Here is a 24461-nt window from a genome sequence, read left to right on the forward strand (position 1 = left end):
GAGCACAGGTATTGATTTCAGTTTCTTTACAGCTCAGCAGCCTGTTTCACTGCATGGCTGGTAATGGCTCTTCCGATACAAAGATAGGTGTTCACAACATGCAAACACACAGAAAACAGAAAGCACAAAGGCTGCATGCATGCATTATTTAGTAATGTTTCAATTTCGTTTACCATGAGGACGTTTCACTGGCGTATTTTTAACATAAACCCAAACAACACAGCAGTTGATCCATTGTTGCAGTGACTACATTTTTTGAGAATCAAAATCAGCATTCTTAGGTCTGATACAGATGCATTGCAATCATATCTTGATGATAAATATATTGATATGTGAATACTGAAAACTGCTCCATTTCTTTTATCATGAAATATTTAATTTACTGTGCACACAACACAAAAAGTCTTTACTTTTGCTGAAGTAACTGCATGTTGTAGAGAGTTTAGAGGTGTCACATAGTGATTTATAGATTTATACTTTACCCTATACACTATCACAACCAATGTAGTGTATTATTCATAGGATGTAGCAGCAGGTAGCGAGAGACAGAGAGAGAGTGTTACAACATGAAAAAGTAGCCTCAACACAGGGTGAGCCAAAGAGCTGTACTGTAAGTGGTTCATTTCTCTGAAGATCTGGTCTCTCAGTATGAGTGTCCCTGTAAGGACAATCTCCAGCCTCAGGTAAAGCCCTTACATCTGGAACCAACTGGAAAACTGATAAGATCCCAACTGGCTAAACCAAGGATTTAGCCACAGTGGGGGGAAAAGGAATCAGCTTTTGGAAGAAAAAAAAAAAATCAATGGGTGTTTGTTTGTTCATGTGTGTTTGTGCTTCCTCAATTCCCAGTGGCTTGAGCGAAAAAACTACAAGCACACACACTGGACAGCAAAGTCTTTAGTGAAGTGGTAATGCTACATAAATTAAAATCAAGCATTACAGGATATACAAGCCTACATGCGGCAACACACACAGCAGCACTTGTGTTTGATTTGCACCTTCACTCGATGTTGATATGGCCTTTAGTTAATTGTAAAAGTTGTAATACTACTAATAATCTATAAATTGCACTTTTCCAGTAAGAGGGATTTTCAAAAACCAACAGTAAACTCAATCAGAAACCAAAATCCTGCTCATGACATCAGAGCAGGAGTAGCAAAGTGAGTTTTAAGAGGTGCTGTAAAGAATGACACAGATCTATCTGAGAATGATGAAATTATAGTGGTGGTGTGTATAGAATGACATTAACTCTATTAGTTTGTGTAAGTTTGTATTGGAATATTACTCAGAAGACAGCTCCTTCTCTCTTTTCTTAATTGATTTGCTGTCTGAGAGACCACAAGGTGAACGACTTCGGCTTAATGAGATGTTTCTGACTGGATGGTGATTCTGTCATAGACAATGACTAGTTTGGATGACGCACAGGGCGTGATGCTTAAGGGAGGGGGGGTGAAGAGATGTAGGGATGGGAGGGGGGGTCAGCTAGTTGGAGGAAAGTGGGTAGGGGAGAAAGCAGTGACTCATTTGCCACTCATCATCATCTGAAGAGAGTTGGAGCACCTGAAGGTCCGGTTTTTCTACTGCGGGATGTGAGGGCTCTCCACGAGGAGCGCACTCAGCTCTCCGCTCGCAGTCGCACACGGAGGCGGTCAGCTGTCATCAGCCTCTCCAGCTGTGTGCTCCCTGAAGCCGCCGGGGATCTGAAAAAACAACTCAAAGTTAGGTGAGTCCCTCTGTGGATGAGTTTCGTGCATATCGGCTTTGATTGGATAATCCATTTTCCCTGTTAATACTAATTGTCTTGGTGCGTAATTAATGGGCGCTCCGTTCCCAGGCTGTTATCCCATGCAGACGGACGGCGGCAAAAAGCGCAAATGGCCACATTTCACTTGTTTCTGGCTGAGCGGGCGTGAGAAAAGGAGGGGAGGTGAAAACTGTCTGAACTTCATTATGTAAATTTTGCTTTGTGTTAGCAGAATAGGGCGTTGTACCTATAGGCAAATTGGAAAGTAGAATAGATGGGTTGTGTGTTTGAAACCGGTCTCTGCAGATCTCTGTCTCTATTCTGAACGAGTTAACTGACTGAAATCAGTAGGTTACATTGGGTCTCACCGATCTATAAATAGCGGACATATTGCACGATTAATTCCCCCTTAATTCCCCCTTATCTGTGTCAAACTTAATTATCTCTCGATAGGTTTAAGAAAATGATGTTGCACCTTAATTTCGTACCAATTCTACATGAAAAAACAACTACACAAATTACACAGCAATGCATGCTTCTAATGTGAACTGATGAACTGATAGAGTGCCACAAACAGATGTAAGTCTCTATTTAAGGGTATTATTCTGTAGGAAATGCTCTGTATAGGCTATATGATGGTTCCACAGTGGTTACAGCTTATAGAGTTGGAAACACTGCAGTAGTGAAATGGTTGAGATGGGATCTCAGCCAAGATGGATGTTTACTCCTGGCCAATTAAAATAATTGCAGTTATAGAAAGGCAGCGTGTCTCAGGCTGTTCTGAACATTAGCCTACTTCTGGATTCCTGTCCAATCCTCAGGAACAGCTGTTAGCCAACCACTTGAAAACATTGTTGTGTCTCTCCTTGGGAACAAGCCAAGCCCACATACAGTATGTTTTTAGACTATTTTGCGGTGAAGAGGTGGGCTTGTGACCAAAAGGTCGCAGGATTTAAAAATGGCTGGGAAAATGTAGCTGGAGAGAGAGAGAAAAAGAGATGCTCATCCCTTCCTTGAGCAGCAGCAGTCCAGATGCCCCTGAGCAAGGCACTGAACTCCCAGCTGCTGCAGCAGAGCTGCTCAGTGGCCAGCAGCGCAAGACTGTGCTTGTACTGGGCAGCTCCCAGTGTGAGTGTGTGTATCTGTATAAATATGAATCAGGGCTTAGCTGTTTAAGAGAATGCCTGCCTTGTACTGTATGTATTCCACATGTTCACTGCATCTGCTTCCTAATCCAAATCCCATATCTCTCACACCGCAACACTGTGCCGCCGTGATGAGCTCAGGGAACACTCCTGGGGCTGAGCATGTACATCTCAGTTTTTTAATTACCTCAGAGCAACCATGACACTTGAGTGGGCGGGATATAGAGGCGAGCCCTTGAGTGCTGTTTGACAAGCGCCGCTTGCAGGTGTAGCCGAGCCATGCCGGCACTGGTCATAGCTGATCAGATCTAAGGCATGACAAGTGACTGACAGCTGAATGACGCCCATTAAACACACTGAACAGCTGTATGGCCGGTGTGGAGCAGAAATTTGTGGGGCACAGAGGAAAAGGTCAGCCAGTGGTTAATAGTGTGACGAAGAGCGATGGAGGATAGGGGGTTGGGTGGTGGGGTTCAGGCTTGAGGGGACTACATAATGCCCCCATCCCCCCATTGTTACCCCTGCAAAGCCTATTAAACATATTTGATACTGTTGCTCTGGTGTAATTGCAGTAAAAGAGCAAGCGTATATAGAGATACAGAGAGAGAGACAGAGAGACAGACAGAGAGAGAGATATGTTCTTCATTCATGATAATCTATATAGAGGTAACCTACATAATAGAGATTGACTCAATGGAAAAGAGGACAGCTCAGATGAACCTTTAATTTTGTCTCAAATAAAGCAGCTTAACAAAATCCGAAAATCATCAACATGGCCCCACTACTCTTACTAGTCTCATGTGACCATCTAATCTATGTTTCGTTAAGGAACATCCGCATAACAAATGTCAGTAATCTGCGCATACAAGATTAATTTCACATCTGTCAAATAGTAGGAGTTTGTGTGGGGCTAAGATATTGTTTTGAAGTCAAAGGACACCACATGTGAAATTGTTTTAAAATTAATGCAATGCATCAAAGTCACAGGGAGGGAATGTGGCTGAAATCAGCGCTGCTGAAAGATCAGAGCACGCTAATGTCACTCATGCCAGCAAACAAATCCAATTGAGCAATGGATGTTTTCATTTGGCTTATCTTATGAATAGGTATAGTGGTTATCAGGAGAGCCTGATGATCTGGCTTGACGTAAAATTGATTTTGTTTGACCTTGCACACGTTCTGGGTTTTATCAGTCAAGAAAATGATAAAACCCGGCCTGTTCAAGCAGTTGCAAGGGATAACACATCCAAAAAAAAAAAAAAAATTCATGCTGAAGTAAAGTCAGAATATGACGTTTGTTTTGTGAGCTGTTAACTGAACTCACATGTCAAATTGCTACTGTGGGGTGAGTGTTGTTGTGACCTCTGCCTGTGTCGAGGCCACAGTGAATTAACCATGCATAAAAATACCTGCAATGTTTATTGATTTGACTAGTGGGGTGATTAAAGAGGGGTTAGGAGCTAGCATGTAAGCCAGTTGAGGATCATTCAGTCTTACATTTTACCCCCCCAAAACATCAATAAATACAAATTTGACCTTGCGCCTGAGCACGCTGCATTGTTCTCTGTTCAGTTATTTTGGTTTGGCTCAGTTCCATCGGGGGTTTTAATTGTGTGGTGTTTCCCCAGTCAGTTCAATGACACAGTCTAACTTGTCAGCGCTGATATCGGTTCCTTTATTCCTCAACCTCACTTTGTGTTCAGTCGATAAGTGCTGCATGAGGCCTCAGTCACATTGATCTGACAGAGGCTGTTGCTGAAACATTGTCTCTCGCCCACCGTGTTGATGGATTTGAGTCACAGTACCGTGGCAATAAAAAAAAAAAAAAAAAAAAGAAAAGAAGAAAGTACTGCAAAATTGAAACAATAGACACAATGAAGATGAATGCTCTTGTGTTTGTGTTTTATTTGCCGAGCATGTCTTCTCACAAAGCATATTCTGTTGTGTCTCTTTTCAAAGGCACCGCATACTGCCGATGCACCTGTACCCTGCTTTGTGTGCTCAAGCTGAATCCGTCCTCACATTAAACAGGAGGAGCCTGGAGTTGGCCCGCTGCTCGCCCACCTCTTACCCGGCAAAAGTGATCTCTTTATGTTTCTGAAGAAAAAAAAAATCAAATGGACTGGATGATTTTTCTTGCCACATTCGATTTGGATCTGCTGCAATTATAGCATTGACTTGGTGGAAATTCAGCCCCTTTAAGGATGGGGACTTGGATTTCCAGTCTAAACTGCATCTTTATCTAGAATGTTTTGCATGTGAGTATATTAGATGTGTACACCTATCCTTTTTCTTTTATCAGTAGTGTAGTGACATTATTCTACATGTAAGCATTTTGCCCCAGCTGCATAATAACCTGCAGTTTAAACAGCAGTAACATTTTCAAGATGGATTACCTGATGTTAGCTCAATAGGTTTCATCTGCATGCATTATGTTTTTCTCTCAGTGTTTCTGCATGCATCCTGTAGTTTTATTTTTCTTGATGCATCGCCAATGTAATGGCTCATTTGAGAGCGGCATCATCATTCAAATTATGTTTTGACAGGACAGACTTAATGTGATCATTACTCTAATGGCTTTTATGGGAGCGCTCTGATGTCCCTTTTCTCCTGTAGTGAACTTAAATAGGTGCAGCGTTCAGTCTACCTTTGCTGTGCAGGGCGAGGTAGCGTGTCAGCTTTGCATTGGAGCAGATGGTTCCTGCGGTGGACAATATGACCCCAGAGCCTCTGACTCAGAACTGCTCCAACTGCAGCCAGGCATTAGCCCCAGAGCTCAATGTGGTCAAGGCTGTGACGCTGGGCTTGGTGCTGGGCATCTTCATCATGTTTGGAATTGTGGGGAACATCCTGGTAATCCTCTCCGTGGTCTGCCACAGACACCTACGGACAGTCACACACTATTTCATTGTCAATCTGGCAGTGGCAGACCTCATGCTGAGCTCCACTGTACTGCCCTTCTCTGCCATTTTTGAGATCCTAGATCGCTGGGTGTTTGGACGGGCCTTCTGCAATGTTTGGGCAGCTGTGGATGTGCTCTGCTGCACTGCATCCATCATGAGCCTCTGTGTCATCTCTGTGGACCGCTACATTGGAGTGAGTTACCCCCTCCGCTACCCAGCCATAGTGACAGAGCGCAGGGCACTGCTGGCAGTGGTAGCGCTGTGGGTCCTGTCTATCACAATATCCATCGGCCCTTTGTTTGGCTGGAAAGAGCCTGCACCAGAAGACGAGTCCATCTGCAGGATCACAGAGGAGCCAGGCTACGCAATCTTCTCTGCCGTGGGCTCCTTCTACCTCCCTCTGGCCATCATACTGGCCATGTACTGCCGGGTTTATGTGGTGGCTCACAGGGAGAGCCAGGGACTGAGGGAGGGCCAGAAGACAGAGAAGTCAGATACGGAGTGTGTGACTCTCAGGATACACCGGGGAAACACAGTGGTATCAGATGACGAGGCCCTTCGCAGCCGCACACACTTCGCCCTGCGGCTGCTCAAGTTCTCACGTGAAAAGAAGGCTGCCAAGACCTTGGGCATTGTGGTTGGCTGCTTTGTGCTGTGCTGGCTGCCCTTCTTCCTGGTGCTACCCATCGGTGAGCATCCTCATGTCATCCTCTCACATGTGATCCTTAACTTTGTGCGTCTTAGTGGATAAGTGCTAGATGAGGCCCTAGTCACACTGATCTAACAGTGTTGCTGGAACATCGTCTCTCATCCACAGTGTTGAAAAGTGTTTAACTTTGTGTGTCAAACAATGCTGTTCCCTCTCTAACATTTGCTGTAGGCAAAACAACAGTTATGAATGAATCCAGTGAAAAAGAATGAAGATGCACAAGATAGTTCTGCAAGATTACCTGTTTCATAACTGCCTCATTTTTTTAATCAATAAGACTGAGTGAAATTTGGAACAGGGATATCAATTTTGCGCACCTGCACTGTTACAAATGAGCCAGACTACTTTTGGAAAACTAATTCACGCTTGCATTAATTCATTTTACAGACCCTTTCAGAGATTCCTCCTACAGCCAGAATTTTAAGTGCTGGTAAATGCGACAGTTTGATGGTGTTAATTGAATTGCTCTTCTGGGGGAGGCGCACAAAAGTTACTGTAATTCAAATGAGCCTTGTGGCTTACAGAGTATCTGTAGTAAATGCTTTGACTCCAATGGACGAGGTAGCTACTTAGTCCAAGGGCTCCCATTAGAGAAAGTCTCTATAAATAGGTGGTGTCTCTCAGACAGCCTCCGCTCCACTGCTCCTCTCTCTGTAAACAAAAGGCTGCAGTAATACAGAGCACACACTTCCGGACCAACTCTTATTTCAAACACACACACTTTAATGACATGTCATGCCTTTTCACTATTCCTTCTCACCCAGGCATGTATGGCTCAGTTCATCACAATGCCATCACACTCATGTCAGGACTTTTATGTTGCGCCTCCTCCAAGGACGCCTAGGTTGATGATGACAGCCTTGAAAAAACAATCATGTCATAGCAAATGCCCATGCACTGCATCTGCTGGTGTTGGTATAGAGAAAATGTGGGAAGGAAGTCCAAACCAAGTCCTATTGAGATATTGCAAACCCCTGAGGATTTATATTTACTGCATACTCTCACGCTCATAAATATAGCAGCTACCATTTAGCTGAGGTTTTTCCTGATTGGTTTCTGTTCCTTTACCACGGCTGGCCTCCCACTGAGGAGACCAAGACACAACAGAACATAATGGATGATCATAGGTTTAGCACTAAATCACCAAGCAATTTCCTAGTTTTGGTTTGGTTTATTAGAGTAAATCAATGGGGGGGAAAAAAAAAAACTTGTGGGAATTTTATCAGGTCAAAAGTATAAGCAAGGCAAGCCCTTGTTTTGACTCTGATTATTTTGAGAGTGGTCTGCTCTTGTCTCTCCTTGAGATTTCAGGAATTTCCTTCAGAAGGACAGAGCCAAGCAAGCCATGTCCCATTTAAACATAAGTAAGGGTATCACTAATATCGCTTTAGACCGTTTTCTATCACCTGATCAGGAATGTGGCATCAAAAATCAAACATTTTTTCACATTACAGACAGGAAAGTTATCTTGGTACAGTCCTTGCATTTTGATGAAGGCAAAAATTGGACTCTCTTTTTTTTTTATTTCTGCATGCATTTGCATGAATCTCCAAAACTGTCAACCTTTTCAAGAACAGTAGTTTTCAGATTTAAATACATGTATTTTTGAGGTTATCCAACAAAGTTTGAAAGGGTATAATAATAATAATAATAATAATAATAATAATAATAATAATAACAACAACAACAACAACAACAACAACAACAACAACAATAATGTCAAGCTGAAGTTAAAATATGGATATCACCAAAATTTGAGTTATGAGGTTTTCACACAATAACAGCACACAATTTAACACAATAACTTTGACACTTCATGGATGGATTTTTTCACTGCAATACATTTGTCTCAACAACTGCAATGAAACCCACCTTTTTTTCCACCGCAAAAAGAAATCAATCAAGGGTAAAACCAATAATAGAACTGCTGTTTTTTGGCACAGTGGGGGACAAAATGGATGAGTTGTACAGCGAGACACAAAATAATTTACTTTCTAACTCTCTCCACCTCTTCTCTCAATCCATCTCTACATCATGATCTCATTTTTCAAAAGCCCACGTATAATTGTCTCCCACAGCTTGTTCAATAAAGAATTTCACGAGACAGCTCCTTCCCCTCTATCTTTGAAGATAAATGCTCAATTCTGCAGCCTTCCAAGTCAGCCATTTAATTATTTTAATGCTCCACTGGCAGCCGCTGCATATGTGAGGAGTCACCTACATTTACAGTGACAACCCGGCCTGCATGTAATGCGCCTGTTGAGCCATTTCCTTTGCTTCTTCATTAAGGGTCCTGCTCACACTCTGCCGCGAGTACTCACTATAATCAAAAGCAACACAATTTATGAAGGCAATTTTAATAAAACTATTAACCCTGACGGCAAGTTTGTAGCTATTCTTGAATGGAAATTGCATAAACCAATTGAAGTAACTCAAGTGAATCCAAATGAATGTGATGAGAGGGTGTTTCTCATAATGGGTGGTGATCATGCGTTTGTTTCACATTAACTCACAGTTAACTTCGAGGAAACAGATACTCCAGCATCTGTTAGATAAGGAATTAAATATAATCTGAATCATCTGTGTACAGGATTCAGATGATATTGTTACTGATGTTGCTTTGGCTAGTAATGTCAATCACCTCTCTGTGTCTGATGTCCACACAGGCTCCATGTTCCCTGCTTACAGACCTTCAGACACTGTTTTCAAGATCACCTTCTGGCTGGGCTACTTCAACAGCTGCATCAATCCCATCATCTACCCATGCTCCAACCTGGAGTTTAAGAAGGCTTTCCAGAGGTTACTGGGAGTTCACTGTCTGAGAGTCACTCCCAGGCCACATCACCATCTGAGTCCGGCTCAGAGTCAGGCCGCAGGCCAGGGTCAGCCCCTCACCCTGAGCCTGGACACCAGAGGGGGCCCCACTCGGCTCAGCCCCTCCTCCTCTATAGCCCTGTCCAGGACCCCTTCCTCCAGGGACAGCAGAGAGTGGAGGTTCCTCTCTGGAAGTTCAAGAGTTGGACCTGGACCAGCAGAGACCAGCAGGGCTAAAGTGGCAAAACTCTGCAGCAAAAGCCTCTACAAGACCTGCTGCTGCATCCTCAGCGACAGGGCTCCCTCGCAGGAATCAAACTGTGTCCAGCCCCCTCCAGCCGGAAACCCGCCCATCATTAAAATCCACCAACTGTCCCTGTGTGAAAAAGGAGATCCTGTTTAACTGCTGTAATCCCTCATCCTTTAGTCATGATCCTCCCTCAAGTTCTTGGACTATTTATAGGAAAGAGAATACATTCCTTGGCTTGACACTAGAAAGGCCAAGTGGTGGTCAATCGGTGGCTTCTTTGAAATTTAAAATTGACATATCTCAGCTTGGAGAATGATTTTTCCTAAACCCGGTTTGAGTAGAAACCATTATGTTGCATGATCTGTCAAATCATGCAAAGAAATAGACATCTCCTTAAGGTGTTGGGCTTCTCTTACACATCCCAAATCCTCCGGCCCTCCTAGTGTTACAGAGAAAACACGAATTACCTAACTTGAGAGATTCTTGAAAGATCTTGACAATCGATTTGCGCTGCATTTACATTATGTAAGTCGTCTTTTTTTATATCACAAAAATGATCTAGCTTTGTGTCATATTTTTGGAGATGTTTTATAATATACAGTGTGATAAATTGGATGGAGATGAAAGAGACTGAGGGTTGCGGAGGCAGCCCTGAACAACTTTTTGCAGAAACTGAGAGCTGTTCCAAGACTTCCTTGAAATGGACCAAAAAAAAATCTATAATGTTTACATGTTTTATACTGCAGAGAATATTAGATATATATCAAAAAGTACATTGGAATTGGTTTTGTATATTGCATGACTTCATGGAAATATTACAAAAATGGTGGTCTTTCTCCTGTTGTCTTAACAATTTGCGTGACTCTTCCTGTTGTCAGACTTGTGTTTGTGTACCGCTCTGTACACAGTAAGAACCCAGGAAGCTTGCATTCTTCGTGTCACATTACAATAAAAAAAGTTTGAAATATCCCTGACGGGGGAATCATAAGAACATTTCTGGACCTCTTGTGTTTCTTTATTGTTTTTCTTGTTTCTGTCTGTTCGCTAAATATATAACCCCTGAGTAAAAACACTCGTGCTATGAGCATTCCCATAATTGCACTTACCTCCAAACAGTGCCAGATTAATGTACTAATATGTGGAACTCCAAGTGACCTTGTGGTTGCTGACCTCAGTCCTGACCGCCCCCCCAGCCTCTGAAAAACCTCCCAGATTTAGAGACGTCAAGTTCAATCATACATGGTCTCAGACATTCTTCTCTGAGGCAGCATTCCTTGTTTCTGTCATTTTTTTATTTGCAGGCCACATGCATGCTCACACACAAGCCCACGGTATCTTCAGCGTGGGCCCTGTTTACCACTGCAACTGTGGATTTAATCCCTGCGCTATCAACTTCAGTGACTGCTTTGTGTGCTTGGACTGCAAAGGGTCTGGTGTTTATGCGGATCCATCACAGGACAAGAGGACAACCTCAGCAGACACTGCTGATTGATTTTCTCGGGGCGATTTCTTCTGTAGTACCGAGATGTACTCTCTGTGTCAGTGTGAGTGGGAAGACATGCAGCCGGCATCGTTGAGCCAATCTCCCCTCACGACATTAAGTTCGGTCTCTAACAAGACCGAGAAGTGGAGTCGACAGCTTTCCCTGAGGGGAGGGACCGGCCGATGCAGCCGGCAGCCACAGTGCGCGTCCCCTTTGTCATTGACTGGCATGTCTGCGGACCTGTAAATCACACCATCTCTGTGCAGATGCCATTAGGAGAGAAGCCACCAGACACAGTCATCAAACTACTGATGCTACTGATGACCTAATCCACCGCCTCCACCCTCCCCCCCCCGTCCTTTCGCGCTGTCTCCTGGCTATAGATAGAAAGTGCTGGGAATATGAGCAAAACGTCTGCCAAAAAATACCTGCGTGCGGTGCTTTTTTTTTTTTTTTTTTTTTACATCTTCAAAACGCAAGGGCTCTGATGACTCCCACGATTACGTGCCTTAGTCCTGCAGAAGTCAAATGCAGACTGGAATGGAGCAAGTAAGCCCCATTCTGGCACTGCTAAATCTTAATTTTTATGGTGAAATTTAAGAAGAGGTCATCGATGTCCTTCTTCTTTTATTCTGAGTGGCTGAGCCCGGTCCTCATGTAACCTCATGAATCCTAATGGGGAGAAATTTGATCTGTAATGACCAGCTTTGATCCAGGATTGAATTAATTAGCATGATAGCGCCAAGGTGATGACAGATCAGTCCTAAGGGGTGGTGGTTGTGGTGGTGGGTGGGGGTCAGAATAATAGTAATAGCTGTCTTTCACCGGCCTTTCTGCATAACACGCACTGATGGCTCTCGCTGTTTGTGCTAACAGCTCCCCAAGAGATTTTTAGCTCGGTCAAGTCTTCTCCATGTGTTTTTTAAAGCTCTCGTCATGTGGGTGAAGAAGTTGACATAACGCGTCCCCTCTCCGGTTTAATCAGCGTGCTCATCAGTCTAAGTCCAAATTGGACAACTGTCAAACAGCCACGGGGCATCACTCCAACTAATCACCAAACTTTTGTTGATGTGTGCATCCACTGTGACGCAACGAAGTCTTGCTCAGTTAATTTTACCCAAAGTGTCCCTGTGGGAGAATTGTGAGAGGAACTCGGGCGAGAGCAACGCTCTGACGCTGAGGACACGCCGTTTTGTAAATCTCTGGCTCCCCCTAGTGTCCACCTGCCTCCTTACACGGTCCTGGTGTCAGTGTGGTCCATTAGTGGTCCATTGATTCATTTATATAAAAGGACAAAGACTCAAATGCTTGTTTCATTTTTAGTGTTTTAATCCATTGAAGTCAACACAGATAGGGTTGAATGCTGTCAGGACCGATGATTTCCCCAAAATCCTGGTAGCCTACAAAACATACATGACCAAGAGTTTAACACTAGCTGGGAGAGGGGTTAACAACAGTGCTCAACATCAAAACTCAAAAACCGTTACCAAGAAACTTCCCCAATTGCAGTTCACTTCACATACTAGCTTGGCATACAAAACCTACACTTGACAAGGCAATGAAGAAAGAAAGAATTGTTTCACAGTATGCAGATGAGCGGTTATACAGGGCACTCAACACAGTGCTGCATAACTAACAACCAGTTGTGACTTGGTGCACATCGTTACTACCTCGGGTGAGTTTTGTGTCAACAATGCAGGGAAAGTAAAAGGGGTAAGGGAGAGGGGGCGAATTGGATTTCTGAAATTCATTCACGACACTAACAGGACTTGGAGGAGGTGCTAGTCTAAGAACCATAAGACTGAGAACAATGGACACATCATCAGCACACTGTGATGGATGTCATTATACACACAGAAGCACTTTTCATCAGGTCTCAAAGCTCATGGTTACAATTCTTTTAAGAACCTTCATAAATGCATGATTCTTGACAGTGTGCTATCAATATCTTACAGAATAGGCAGGCAAGTAGTTAAGTTTAACAAATACCCTAAACATATTAATACAGACATATTCCAATACAAAGAAAAGCTCACATACATATTCACCATTTTGGATCATTACAGGTGCAAAACAAAACCCGATTCTGTCAACCTTGGGAGAAATAGTAACCCTGCCCCGGCCGCTTTTATTACAAACCCTTATAATTGCTGCGTTGATGTGAAGATGGGAGACAACGTAACGCCATCTGCACATGCACAGCAACGGTCGTATAGCACCAGGTGCAGAGAGGCTGTCGGCAAATTCCTATCTAGCTCCATACTGTCAGTATCATCAACTTTAAACAGCAGTCTGATTATTGGAAGCCTGTTGCCTTGACAACCCTCTAACAAACTAGGAGGAAAAGGATGAAATGAGGCAAAAGGTTCATGTATTTCCAAGACAAACCCTTATGTGCTATTTTTTTCTTTTTTTAAGCGGATGGTCCCCATGTTCAGGATGGAGCTGAATGAGTGATTTAACCCTACAATACCGTTTTAAGTTCTTTTCAGTGCAGTCAGTGCATTCCAACCCGAATATCGCAAAACCAACATTTCACTGTGGCTCAACATATTATTTTAAATGACAAACACATAAAATAAAATCATAAAGATTAAAAAAAAAAAGGAGAAAGTGCAACCACAGTATAGCGACAAAAGGAAGACCGAAGTGAATTAAGTTGAATGTACAACGGCAAGACTGACCATATACTGTAAGACCTAAAAAAAAAAAAAAAAAAAAGTCTTATACTGCAAACTGACTTGAAGATACAGTTCTGTAAATATTCCAGCAACATTATACTACAGCTAAAAAGATAAAAACAACAAGCAGACTTACAACTTTCAGTTGTAAGTGGCAGCGTAACACCAGCCACCAACACATTCTATCTAATGTCCAGGAAATGAGCGGGAAAAAAAGTCAACATGTGCAGTGACACGTCTGCTCATAAAATCTATCACTTCTTAATCTGATGACTGTTAGCTTTCTGACCAAGAAGGCAACTATATACCACAAACATGTATAGCGAAATCATATAAAAATGTAAACAAATGTAAACAACTCAAATTTCATCAACAGTCAATGACAAGAAATGTATTTAAAAAAACAGCAAAACAGCTGTCTCAATTCACTTGACTCTTCCTTGAAAATGGAAATGGAATATGGCAGGAAGGAAGAAACAAAACAACATGGAATAGTGCTCTTTTTGCATGAGGTGACGCAGCAATGTGTGCATGAGAATGGACAGTGTTTTTTTTTTTTGGGTGGGGTGGGGTGCAGGTGGGGGGGGGGGGGGGCCAGGGGCTGTTGCTTGGAACCAGATTTGATGTGACAGTGTTGAGAAGGGCCTCTGGTCCCATGCTGCCCGGCACCCCGGCTCAGCGGGCAGGAGAGCTCAGCCGAGGCTGGTGATGTTGGCTCTGCCACCGGGGGGAGCCACGATGCGCTGGGTGGTACGGCGGGGGACATTATCGTCAATTTGAGCACCTAGGAAATGAAGACAGATAATAGGGCTGAATGATGGTTAAAAATTAATTAATTAATTAATTAATATACTGCTATTATTTCGACAGGTTTTGTGATAGCATTCACGATTTTAGTGGGAATGCTATTTTTTGCATCATAATTATCATTATCTCTGGAAAAACTATTAAAATGATGCTGTGACTTTTGTGAGACATCTGCACTGAATTTGTAAGCCAGGGCATCTCTGTAGAAGGAGGCAGTAACGGTAGATTAATATTATAGAGATACTACGGGTGGCAATGTGTATGAGCGACCCTAATACTGACACCAGTATCGACCCCTCCCTAATTTTGTCACGCACTTTAGCTTCATCAAAAAATTACTGGCAACACCTTGATAACAGCCTCATGTGACCTTTGCACAGTTAAGTCCATACCTGAAAATTCCAAATGATGCAAACAAGGCAACTCACAGCGATCACATCCATGTTTGCACTTACCAGACAGGCTGAAGCCGGACTGGTGAAGATTGCGCACAGGCTGGGGAGCATGCTGCTGTTGCTGCTGCTGCTTGGCAGGGGAGGTCTTCACTGAGGATACTGTGGACATCACCTTGGGAGTCACAGTGACCTCACACACCGGCCCGTCATACTGGCCCCTAGGGACTCCGCGCAGCTCTGTCAGCTGAACACACACACGCTGTTTCATAAGTGAGCCGATGCACAATGTGATGTCGGCTGCTTACCATTTAACTGTATGACATATCCAGGCAGGTGTTTTATTTATTCATACAAAAACCAAAGCACTTATGAGAGACTCACCCTGCTGCGGGCCTTTATCCTCTTGTACACGTGGTCTGAGAAGGGCTTGCGGCTGATGTAGCGTCCACAGCCCTCTGTGGTGTGAAGGCTGCCCTCCTCCAAAACAATCTTGCCCTGGCTGATAACCACCAGAGGACCTCCACGCACCTCGGTGCCCTCAAAGATGTTATACTCCACAGCCTAGGGGAAGAAGAGCTCTGGTGAGAAGAACGTAGAGTATGACCTGAGATCAGGACGGGACAGGGCTGTGGTGTAAATTCTCAGGCCTGCATAAAACAAGACTGGATGCATTGAGCAGGCTTTGCTTTACAGTCGATAAATAAAGAACTTATAATTTTCTTTAATTAAAATCAACTGGATTTGCATGAGGCCTGTTTATTAAGCACCTACAGACACCCTTCCAGCCTATCCAAGGGACAGAAAAAGGTCTGACTGGAAAGCATCTTAATTTTTTGGCCTTCTCCATTAAACAGCCTACCATCACACACTTTAAAATGTCAAAGGTACAAAACACATTTTGAGTGTTGATATTCTGTCAAGTAGAATTACGTGAATTAAGTGAAAAGCTGATCCATTTCCAAAACTGAATAAACTCAAGCAGAAGTGACACTAACCTAGGGACAACAAAGAGCATTTTTTGTGCTTGGGAAACATACAAAGAGGGTGCACACTGGTTTGTTGTAGCTACTTGACAGCTGGTTATGCTGTTTTTATTCTGAGCGATGATCTGAGGAGAAGTTTCAGCTCCCTTCAGAGACAAGGGACAAGATCTAACTGGTGTTTATTTTGTTTATTCTGTCTGAATGTCAATCTATGTATCCATATCAACACGCCTAATAGATTAACATATCAAATTTGAGAAGTTGGCCAAAAGATGGCGCAACAAGAAAGGTCATGAGGTTACCAAAACTGACAGGGTTCATTCTCTGGGGGACACAGAATGTACTCATCACATCTCTTGGAAATACACCCAGTAGATTTTGAGATATGCTGTCTGGGAATAATGCGTCAAATGCACAGACAAATAGACTGACAAGCCATTGTTGGGCCCCATCTGCAAGCAGGGCAAAAGTCCTCTAATAAATGGTGAGTTGTGTCACAAACTGGCTGGCTCAGAGTGAGCTCAAAATAGTCTGACTTCAATCTCAACAACCACTGAGACTGAGTGTCAATTAAATTGACAATGTCATTGGTTTTATTGACACTTAAAATAACTCAGTCATGCCAGCCTGTGCTAACTGCTAGGTCAGGATGCATACAAGTAGTCAGGTTTACATGATTTTTGAATTTCTGTTTACGTTTGTAGTCCAATTACAGCCCACATACAATGCAAAGACATAGTCGAGGAGAATGAGTAAAAGTGATGCAGACACTCCAAAATAAATGGAATTATAGAGGACACATTTCAACACTGACGCAACATTGCATCAGTGTTGAAATGATATGTTTAACGATGGGCTGGAAGACAGAAAAATGACAAAAGACATTGTGGGCAAGAGCCAAGACAAGCAGGTAACGTATTTTAATGTCTCACCAGGTTGTGGCTCTTGGCTGAAATGATCTTAGTCACATCTGGGTCCCACAGCACAAGGTCGGCATCAGAGCCCACAGCGATGCGGCCCTTGCGGGGGTAAAGGTTGAAGATCTTGGCTGCGTTCGTGCTGGTCACTGCAACAAACTGGTTCTCATCCATTTTTCCAGTCACCTTGTGGGACAGAGCACAGCAGATGTTCTACTACAGCTCCACACACACATACACACAGAGGTGTACACTAGCTTACTCGATGATGGGAATCTTGCAGAAACAGGTGTGCACATGAAGAATGAGTCTGTATAATCTCCCTCACCACACACTTGTCCCAGATAAGGGACATCCTCTCCTCAGTGCCGTTGGTGCCCTCTGGGATTAGGGTGAAGTTATCTTTGCCTACTGCACGTTGAGAGGTTTGAAAAGTGCAGTGGGCACTGCCAGTCACCTGCAGGTCCCCACTAGAGAGACAGAACAAGAGAGCTAATTATATACTTGATATGTGCAACAAGTCTCATCTTTGACCAAAAACTGCATGTACATTGATGTGACCAATTTGATTTCCTGTTTTTTTTTTTTTTTTTTTTAAATGATTCTATCATTTGTTGGGTATTCTTCAAACATTATTTTGATGTCCATTTGGTTGCAAAAAGAGGAATGAAATATAGCTGGGTGGAAATAAATTTCAACACACATCAGAATCTCACTTGCTAATGTGTTCCAACTATATTTAGGCCCTTGCACAGAGCACCTACCAGGAGAGCAGGGAGTTGAGGTAGTCGGGGGTGGTGGGGTCAGGACTGAGTGGTGGAGAGGTGACATAGGCTGCTGCCTTGGCCCAGTTCTTGCTCCAGTAATGGGTGCCATCTGTGCCCAAGCTGGCAGATATGGGCTCTCCATAAACTACAGCACCTATGGGAGCAGACAAATGTCAGTGTCTAAACCTCAGTAGAAGACAGGCTGTTTGCTAACACAAGAAAATATGCAAACGGTACAAATTTTAGTTTCCTCCCTCACCCCTTTTCCTGGCAAGGGCAATAACATCAGCAGCACTCTTGCTCATCACCTTGGTGATGTAGAGGGGACAGTTGGTCTGATTGGCTACCGTGATCGAACGATTGACTGCCTCCGCCTCCACCTGCAGAACAGAACAGACACGGAGGTCAGAACAAGCATCAGTCTGGCTTTCATACTGGCTTCCTGTCAACCTCACTTCTGTTCAGATACACTGAATCAAAGCTGTTGGTTCCAATTCACTGTTCATTATAAAACAGAACATTACAACACGACTTTCTGTCTTATGGGTAAAGTTACTGAGCAAACAAACCCCAACTAAAGCCAGAAACACACCAGAAATGGAGTGTTCATGGTTGATTTCTGTCAACCTGTATTCATGCAAGAAATGTTTTAAAGATCTTGAGTGGGCTGACTTTTGTCTGGGAATGTCACTAGTTTGGTTTAGCTTTGTTTAGATGCCCAAGTCTGTACTGTAGACAACATTTGTTAGACATTACGGCTGTGCGCAATACAATAACATTGCGTCTCAGGTACTGACATCATTTGTCTTTAGAACTGAGGAAACTACTCCTATTAATTTGTTTACCGTATTTCACCAACTAATTGCCCGGCCGCAAATAGCTGCCTGGTTCTTTTAAACGCCTGGGGTCTGCACCCATATTGCGTATTAAACACCCACCTGAATAACCGCCGGGGCGATTATTTGCATTATATTGAGGTAAACCCAAAATAAGGCTATTCACCTTATTTTTGCAGAAGTCAACAGTTAGCCATACAATAACTTTGTGGCACTTCCGTTTTCTGTAAAAATAAGAGAGCTAGCTAACTTTAGAAAAAAGGCTGTACCGTAATCTTAAATCGACCGACTATAAATATGTTGGACAGTAACTGTCATCACAATAATGGCCTGGTGCAGGTCTGTGCAAAAATAAATAAAGGCCTGCAGCGAATAGCCGCCTGGTTCTTTTAAACGCCTGGGGTCCAAGTTGATTTTGCATATTAAACGCCCGGGCTATTAATTGGAGAAATACGGGATGTGTGAATACAAAATGTACAAAAATGTACTCCACACGGGAAAAAAGTTCCATGTCTGCAATCTGCCAGAGCTGTCTACTGTTGGTGGTGGGTTAGAGTCTGAATCCATCTATTAACATCGGAGCTGAAACCAAAGTTTCTCCGCATCAGCTCCACCTGCTGTCTGTACCAGCAAAAAGAATGCATGAGATCAAGGGCACTCTTACCTCCTCTGGACGGCTGAGCACATGTCCCTCGGGTCCAGTGATACCCAGCTCCAGAATGCGGCGCTGCTCCTAAAAACCCGTGCAAGAACATTATGATCCAAATGGCAATTGCCACTTACAGTTAATACTGGTTTTAATTGGTTTTATTGAAATTTTAAATAACTCAGTCATGGCAGCTTGTGTTAGTTGTGATTCTGTTACCTCTGCAATGATGTCTCCATTCTCCGCATGCACCTGTGCAATGGCTCCCAGGTCTCTGATGACACTGAACACCTCATACATCTATACAAGGGATACAGGCTGGTCAGAACACAGGCCGGGCACCCACCCCAAACTCAGCCAAACAGCGTCAAAAAAACTGAGAAAGACGACTCAGAACAGAACACAGAGCCCACTGATGCAGATAAGTAAGCCAAGCATACCTGAGAGTCAGAAAGTTGGAAAACATCCTTATAAGCCAAATAGACCAGGAAAGAGTTGACACCTGAAGATAGAAAACTTATGAGAGAAAACAGCCAAAGGCGGAATAAGGAGAGCAAAAGAGGGAAAACCCAGAGCAAAGAAGAAAGGTAAAATCAAAAGATAAAAATCACACACCAGAAAAGTTATTTTTGACACTCCACACAGGGTGATTGCCTTTTTATCCCCTTGCAGTGCCAGGGTGAGAGAAGTATAAAGCCTCTTTTTTACAGCATGAATTGCTGGAACATGCAGCTAGGGACCACTTGCACAACATCGCAGACTAAAATAGCATCACAGTAGTTAGCCATGCGGACAATCCAAGAAATCAATTAATCCCAAGGTTAGTGTGAGTGTCATGATTGCAGCTATTTGGCTGAAGTGATATCCAGCCATTTCTGTTAAGAAAGTTTTTTTTTAAATTAGGGATATTAGTGACAGCACAAAATTCTGCATCTTTTCAGAGCACCAGGGGGACAGTGACTTTGAAACCCAGTCATAGCCTTCATGTATTTATAGAAACAAGCTTTTGCTTCATACCATGATCCTTCACCAGGCTCTCCATTTCTTCTTGAGTGCCTTTGTGCCACTCGGTGATGTCCACATGCAGAGAGTAGTCACAGCAGGACTTGGTGTCAGCCCATTCCCTCCACTGGTTGAAAGCAGCAATCAGGCTAACACCAGGCTCCGGCACCACGTGGTCAACTATAAACAGAAACGTGCAGGTGGGCTTTAATGTGCACAAACAACTGCACAATTAAATCACATGCTTGATGGCTTGCACATTTGCAGTCAAAGATATCATAACAAGCAACAGGATTACCATGATGTGTAAACTAGGTGGTAAACGTGCAGAAATGACAGGGGATGGCTTGTGTTGGGATCACAGGGTGCTTGTTGTACATACTGATCATGGTTGTGCCCCCAGCCAGGGCCGCCCGAGTGCCCTGGTAGAAGTCATCTGCTGCGACCATGCCTCGGTCGGGCATCTGAAAGCGGGTGTGCACATCAATACCCCCTGGCATCACCATTCTCCCATGGGCCTCTATGATCTTCACTCCTCCTGGAACAATCAGATTTTCTCCGATTTGCCTGACAGAGAGAGATGAGAGAAAAAGAGCTCAAAAGACAGACATGTAAGAATGACTGAAGGAAACGATAAAAAAGGCCAATCTAGAATCCTAGTTCTAAGAAAAAGGTTTGCCTACAATTGCCTTCTTGTAGATAAGACAAAACATTTATCAGCCCTGTCTGTCATAAAGCACCAATAGTGGAGGTGATGGCCAATGGTTGGCGTTTCAGTAGCCTATTGGAGTTGCTATTCTGTCCTACATCCTTTTAGTGACAGCTCAGGCTCTTACCCATTTAGGAGGATCTATATTGGTATTTGCCACTCATATGGAGTGGAACATACTAATATAGGCCCATCAACTTCATCCCTTGCTAACTGGCGGAGCTACTTTCATTCCCAGAACTGGCAAGAAAGTAGCCTAGTTCTGCCAGTTTGGAAGTAAGGGCGTTGGAAAAGAACTTTGATAATGAATCCCTGACAAAAACGTGTGTTGTTCAATCAACATCATCAACATTATTTATATGGAAAATTAGCTACAGCATGCTGGCCTGCCTGACCCAAAACACATTGACGTACAGATATTTTCAAATGGGATCTTATAGGGTCAATTTAAAGTCAGAAAATATCCATATTTTGTGCAAGCTATACCCAATGTTAAAACCAAACCTACACCCTTAGCCCAAACTGTCACCTTGAACTACTAATTAAATCTACAGAGTGAAAACAATACAAGAAAGACGTAACGTACTTGATGACTCCATCCTCCATGTAGATGTCAGCATGGAATGACTGATCATCATTCACGATCTTTGCTCCTTTGATTAGGAGACGGTCACTCTAAAAAAAGACAGCATTTCTCGTCACCCACAAAATTGGAGCCAGGCGCAGAGTGCACATGCTGCAACAGGAAACTAACTCTTGTATTGACATGCCAAGGTGGCTAGTGGCTTACAAAATTCAAGGGACATTTTTACAGTTTTTTCTTTTTAGTATATAAAAAAGCCTGGCTGGAGGCATTAGAGCATGCACACCTATGGGCCATGACCACAATTTATTGGCATTTGGTAATCATTTCTCCAATCTGCACACTGCAGTATAATTAGTAGAAAAGTAGAAAACTAGAGAAAGTACTAATGGTCACCAAATTAACCATGCTTGTGTGCTGACCGCATAGAAAGCCATACAGCCATTTACTTTCATCCTGTGGGACAGGTAGAAAAATTATTTGGATACTACTTGGAATGGCTAAAATGCATAAGCTCAAGTAAGAACAAAGTCCTGAGTGGCACAAATGGCTGCATGGCTTTGAGAGGGAAGGAGAACACGGTAGGGTGGCCTAGTTCTCCTGTAGGCATGGTGGAGGTCTCTGAGGAGAAAGAGGGGGTAGCTAATGAAGACAAAGAAGGTTTACTCCAAACCCCACAGGAAGAAACATTCAGTCACTAATGGCCGGAGTGGACACAGAGAGAGGGATACATTAGGCACACAAAACATGGCTGTATTGACATGACCTAACGGGCTATTATTCGCCTAAGTGGGTCATACAGCCTCACTCCGTTTTGTATCTGAGTGGCCAAAATAACATTACTGAGTGTAGGGGCAAAGTAAGTGATATGTCAGTTTCAGGACGCACATTTGATGCACTCACATCATACATCTAAGCTTAACAATGTCCTTCAATATCCAAAGCTCCCCCAAGGTCTAACTGAAAATTTTGAAATGTAGAGAATAAATGTAGGACTATATATATATATATATTTAAAACAACATCCTAGTGCCAAAAACATGTTTGTTCTTTGGTTACCTGGTAAGACCAAGAATAAAAAGCAAGCAGCCTCTGTTAAAGACATTGTGATCATGGTTGTGATGATAATTCTTCAAATACTAATAATTTTTTTAACAATATAAATACCATTAAATATATGACATAAGTTACAGTGTAGAGGACATACAATAAGGGGTATGCCCTCCCTACGGCACCGTCAGGCCTGGGCTACATTACTGTCATTCCTGCCTTGGAGCCAGGTGATCTGCAAGAATCCAGTCCTGGTAGTTCAGGGCCAAAGCCTAATCTTAGCAATTTGTTAAAAGCTCTGCAGACTGAAAATGTGCACTACATTCCAAACTAATAAGTGGTGTCTGTGTCTGTCTGAGGGCCCAGCGGGCTTCTGGGAGGTAGTGCCGTCTGTATGTTGTGTCTGAGGTATGAGGGGCTTAGTCTGGATAACACTGCCTCTATCTGCAGGGCAAACCTGACAGCTGCCTAGAAAGCGGCCTAAGCACAAGCCAGCAAACCCATACTGGGCCAATTAATGTTACATAACAGCTGAGTGTTATTTAATGATCTACATTAAAGCACCACATCCTACTGCCTACTGTATATGTTTCATTGCTCTTGCTATAAAAGCTGCATGATCAAAGCTTAAAGCTACCAGCTAGAGTGGGTGTTGTCCAATGACCTACTTTACAGGAGGTTTTACTTCTTTTAACTACCATGTCCCTCTGCTGTGGGCCTTAAATGGCCTGCCTTCAAAATGAATGGGTGGATTACAGAGGAAATAGAGGCTATATGTTCAAACCCCATTGTCTAACAGAGTGGATTTCACAGGATCAGGCCTAAATAACACAGATCTGATACACCTACAGGATTAGCTGGCATTTTACTTTATTTATTAAAAAGGAAAATAGATGTGGGAGGAAATATGGGGATGAGACTGAAGGAACCTGTTCCCAAAGCTGTTAACTACACCCTGCAAGCTGAGGATGCTGGCAGGGAGACTGAGGAGGAGAGCTTTAGCTGCTAATATCAGGCGAGGCAAATCAGACGCACTGAGAGCAAGAGAAGATCAAAGGCAAACTGAGACAAACTCGAGCTGTGCATTTTGTCTGAAAAGACCAGCACGACACAACCGGGATAATGGCCACATAGCTTGCTGTTACGTCCTAATTCCTATCATTGTTCATCCCAGTCTCAGTGTCTGGAGCTGACGGGCTGCTGCTGCTGCTGCTGCTGCTGGGGCGAGTCATGCTAGTGACAGCGCAAATGAATGGATACGACAGCTTAGCCTGGGTTAGCTGCTGGTCTAATCCTTTAGCTAGCCGCTTATTTAACAAACGACTTTACCACGGGATAAAAAAAAAAATATTATCTAAAAACAAAAAAAAAAAAGAGCTCTTACCGTGATTCGTGGAATGTTCTTCTTTCCCTGGTAACCAGACATTTTGACGATCCCTCCGACACAGCTGTGCCTTGCCTCTTGGCTAACGCTAGCTAGCAAGCCTGGAAGCCGTTACCTGCCAGTGAAAGGGGGTGGATGCTCTGTTGGCCAGTCGACGCCTCGGGCGAGCTGCGGCTTTCTCACCGTTTCTGTCAACGCAGCTACACTTTACACAGTACAACCGCACAGTTACCGATAGCTAAGACGTGGCAGGTTTGACTGAAGGTGTAGCGCTGGGCTTTACTCGACTAGGTCCCTGATGACCAGACAAGCACCGAGATCCAAAGGGCCACATAAAGGAACCGCGCATGCGCACTGCCCCGCCCTTATTCAGCTCGAAATCCATGCTGCTTTGATGGTTCCCAGTGTTTCATCCTCGTCTGTCTGAGGGGAAGCGGCTACATTTCACTTGCCTAATTGACTGCCTCACCAAATGTGAAGCCGCTGTTTCTGCATAGACCTGACAGAAAGCAGACACATTGGAAATTCAGAAACTCTTTTTATGATACCCACTTGGGCTCTTGGGGCCCCCACAAGGTCCCTGAAGGGTCCCAGGCAGCATAACAATTAGACCTCTCGCAGCTTTTTTTTTTTTTTTTTTTTTTTTTTTGATA

General features: G+C 43.4%; 2 protein-coding genes across 2 annotated transcripts; one reads left to right on the top strand and one right to left on the bottom strand.

Annotated features, from left to right (window-relative positions):
* The first annotated feature begins 5232 nt into the window (after nt 1–5232).
* Nucleotides 5233–10553, top strand: adra1aa (adrenoceptor alpha 1Aa). The gene is made up of 2 exons (XM_030060464.1): nt 5233–6481; nt 9168–10553. Exons 1-2 carry the CDS (start codon nt 5584–5586, stop codon nt 9716–9718), a joined length of 1449 nt encoding a protein of 482 aa, XP_029916324.1. The 5' UTR covers nt 5233–5583; the 3' UTR covers nt 9719–10553.
* Nucleotides 10554–12355: 1802 nt separating this feature from the next.
* dpysl2a (dihydropyrimidinase like 2a) lies at nt 12356–24161 on the bottom strand. Its single transcript, XM_030060461.1, has 14 exons — nt 23809–24161; nt 21378–21466; nt 20465–20649; nt 20098–20262; nt 19521–19582; nt 19300–19380; nt 19099–19167; nt 17858–17978; nt 17596–17752; nt 17160–17301; nt 16847–17017; nt 15313–15492; nt 14992–15175; nt 12356–14513 (listed from the first exon to the last, which is right to left on the bottom strand). Exons 1-14 carry the CDS (start codon nt 23848–23850, stop codon nt 14422–14424), a joined length of 1740 nt encoding a protein of 579 aa, XP_029916321.1. The 5' UTR covers nt 23851–24161; the 3' UTR covers nt 12356–14421.
* Between the last annotated feature and the right edge of the window lie 300 nt (nt 24162–24461).

This window comes from Myripristis murdjan, chromosome 9 (genome assembly GCF_902150065.1).
Source record: "Myripristis murdjan chromosome 9, fMyrMur1.1, whole genome shotgun sequence".
NCBI classification, from domain to species: domain Eukaryota; kingdom Metazoa; phylum Chordata; class Actinopteri; order Holocentriformes; family Holocentridae; genus Myripristis; species Myripristis murdjan.

What these genes read in the sequence shown, in the direction of transcription:
- adra1aa (XM_030060464.1), top strand. Translation starts at nt 5,584, where the DNA reads ATGGTTCCTGCGGTGGACAATATGACCCCAGAGCCTCTGACTCAGAAC. An exon ending in CTTCCTGGTGCTACCCATCG is followed by an intron (nt 6,482 to 9,167) that starts GTGAGCATCCTC and finishes ATGTCCACACAG; the next exon opens with GCTCCATGTTCCCTGCTTAC.
- dpysl2a (XM_030060461.1), bottom strand. Translation starts at nt 23,850, where the DNA reads ATGTCTGGTTACCAGGGAAAGAAGAACATTCCACGAATCACG. An exon ending in AGAACATTCCACGAATCACG is followed by an intron (nt 21,467 to 23,808) that starts GTAAGAGCTCTT and finishes GTCTTTTTTTAG; the next exon opens with AGTGACCGTCTCCTAATCAA. An exon ending in ATGGAGACATCATTGCAGAG is followed by an intron (nt 19,168 to 19,299) that starts GTAACAGAATCA and finishes ACGGGTTTTTAG; the next exon opens with GAGCAGCGCCGCATTCTGGA.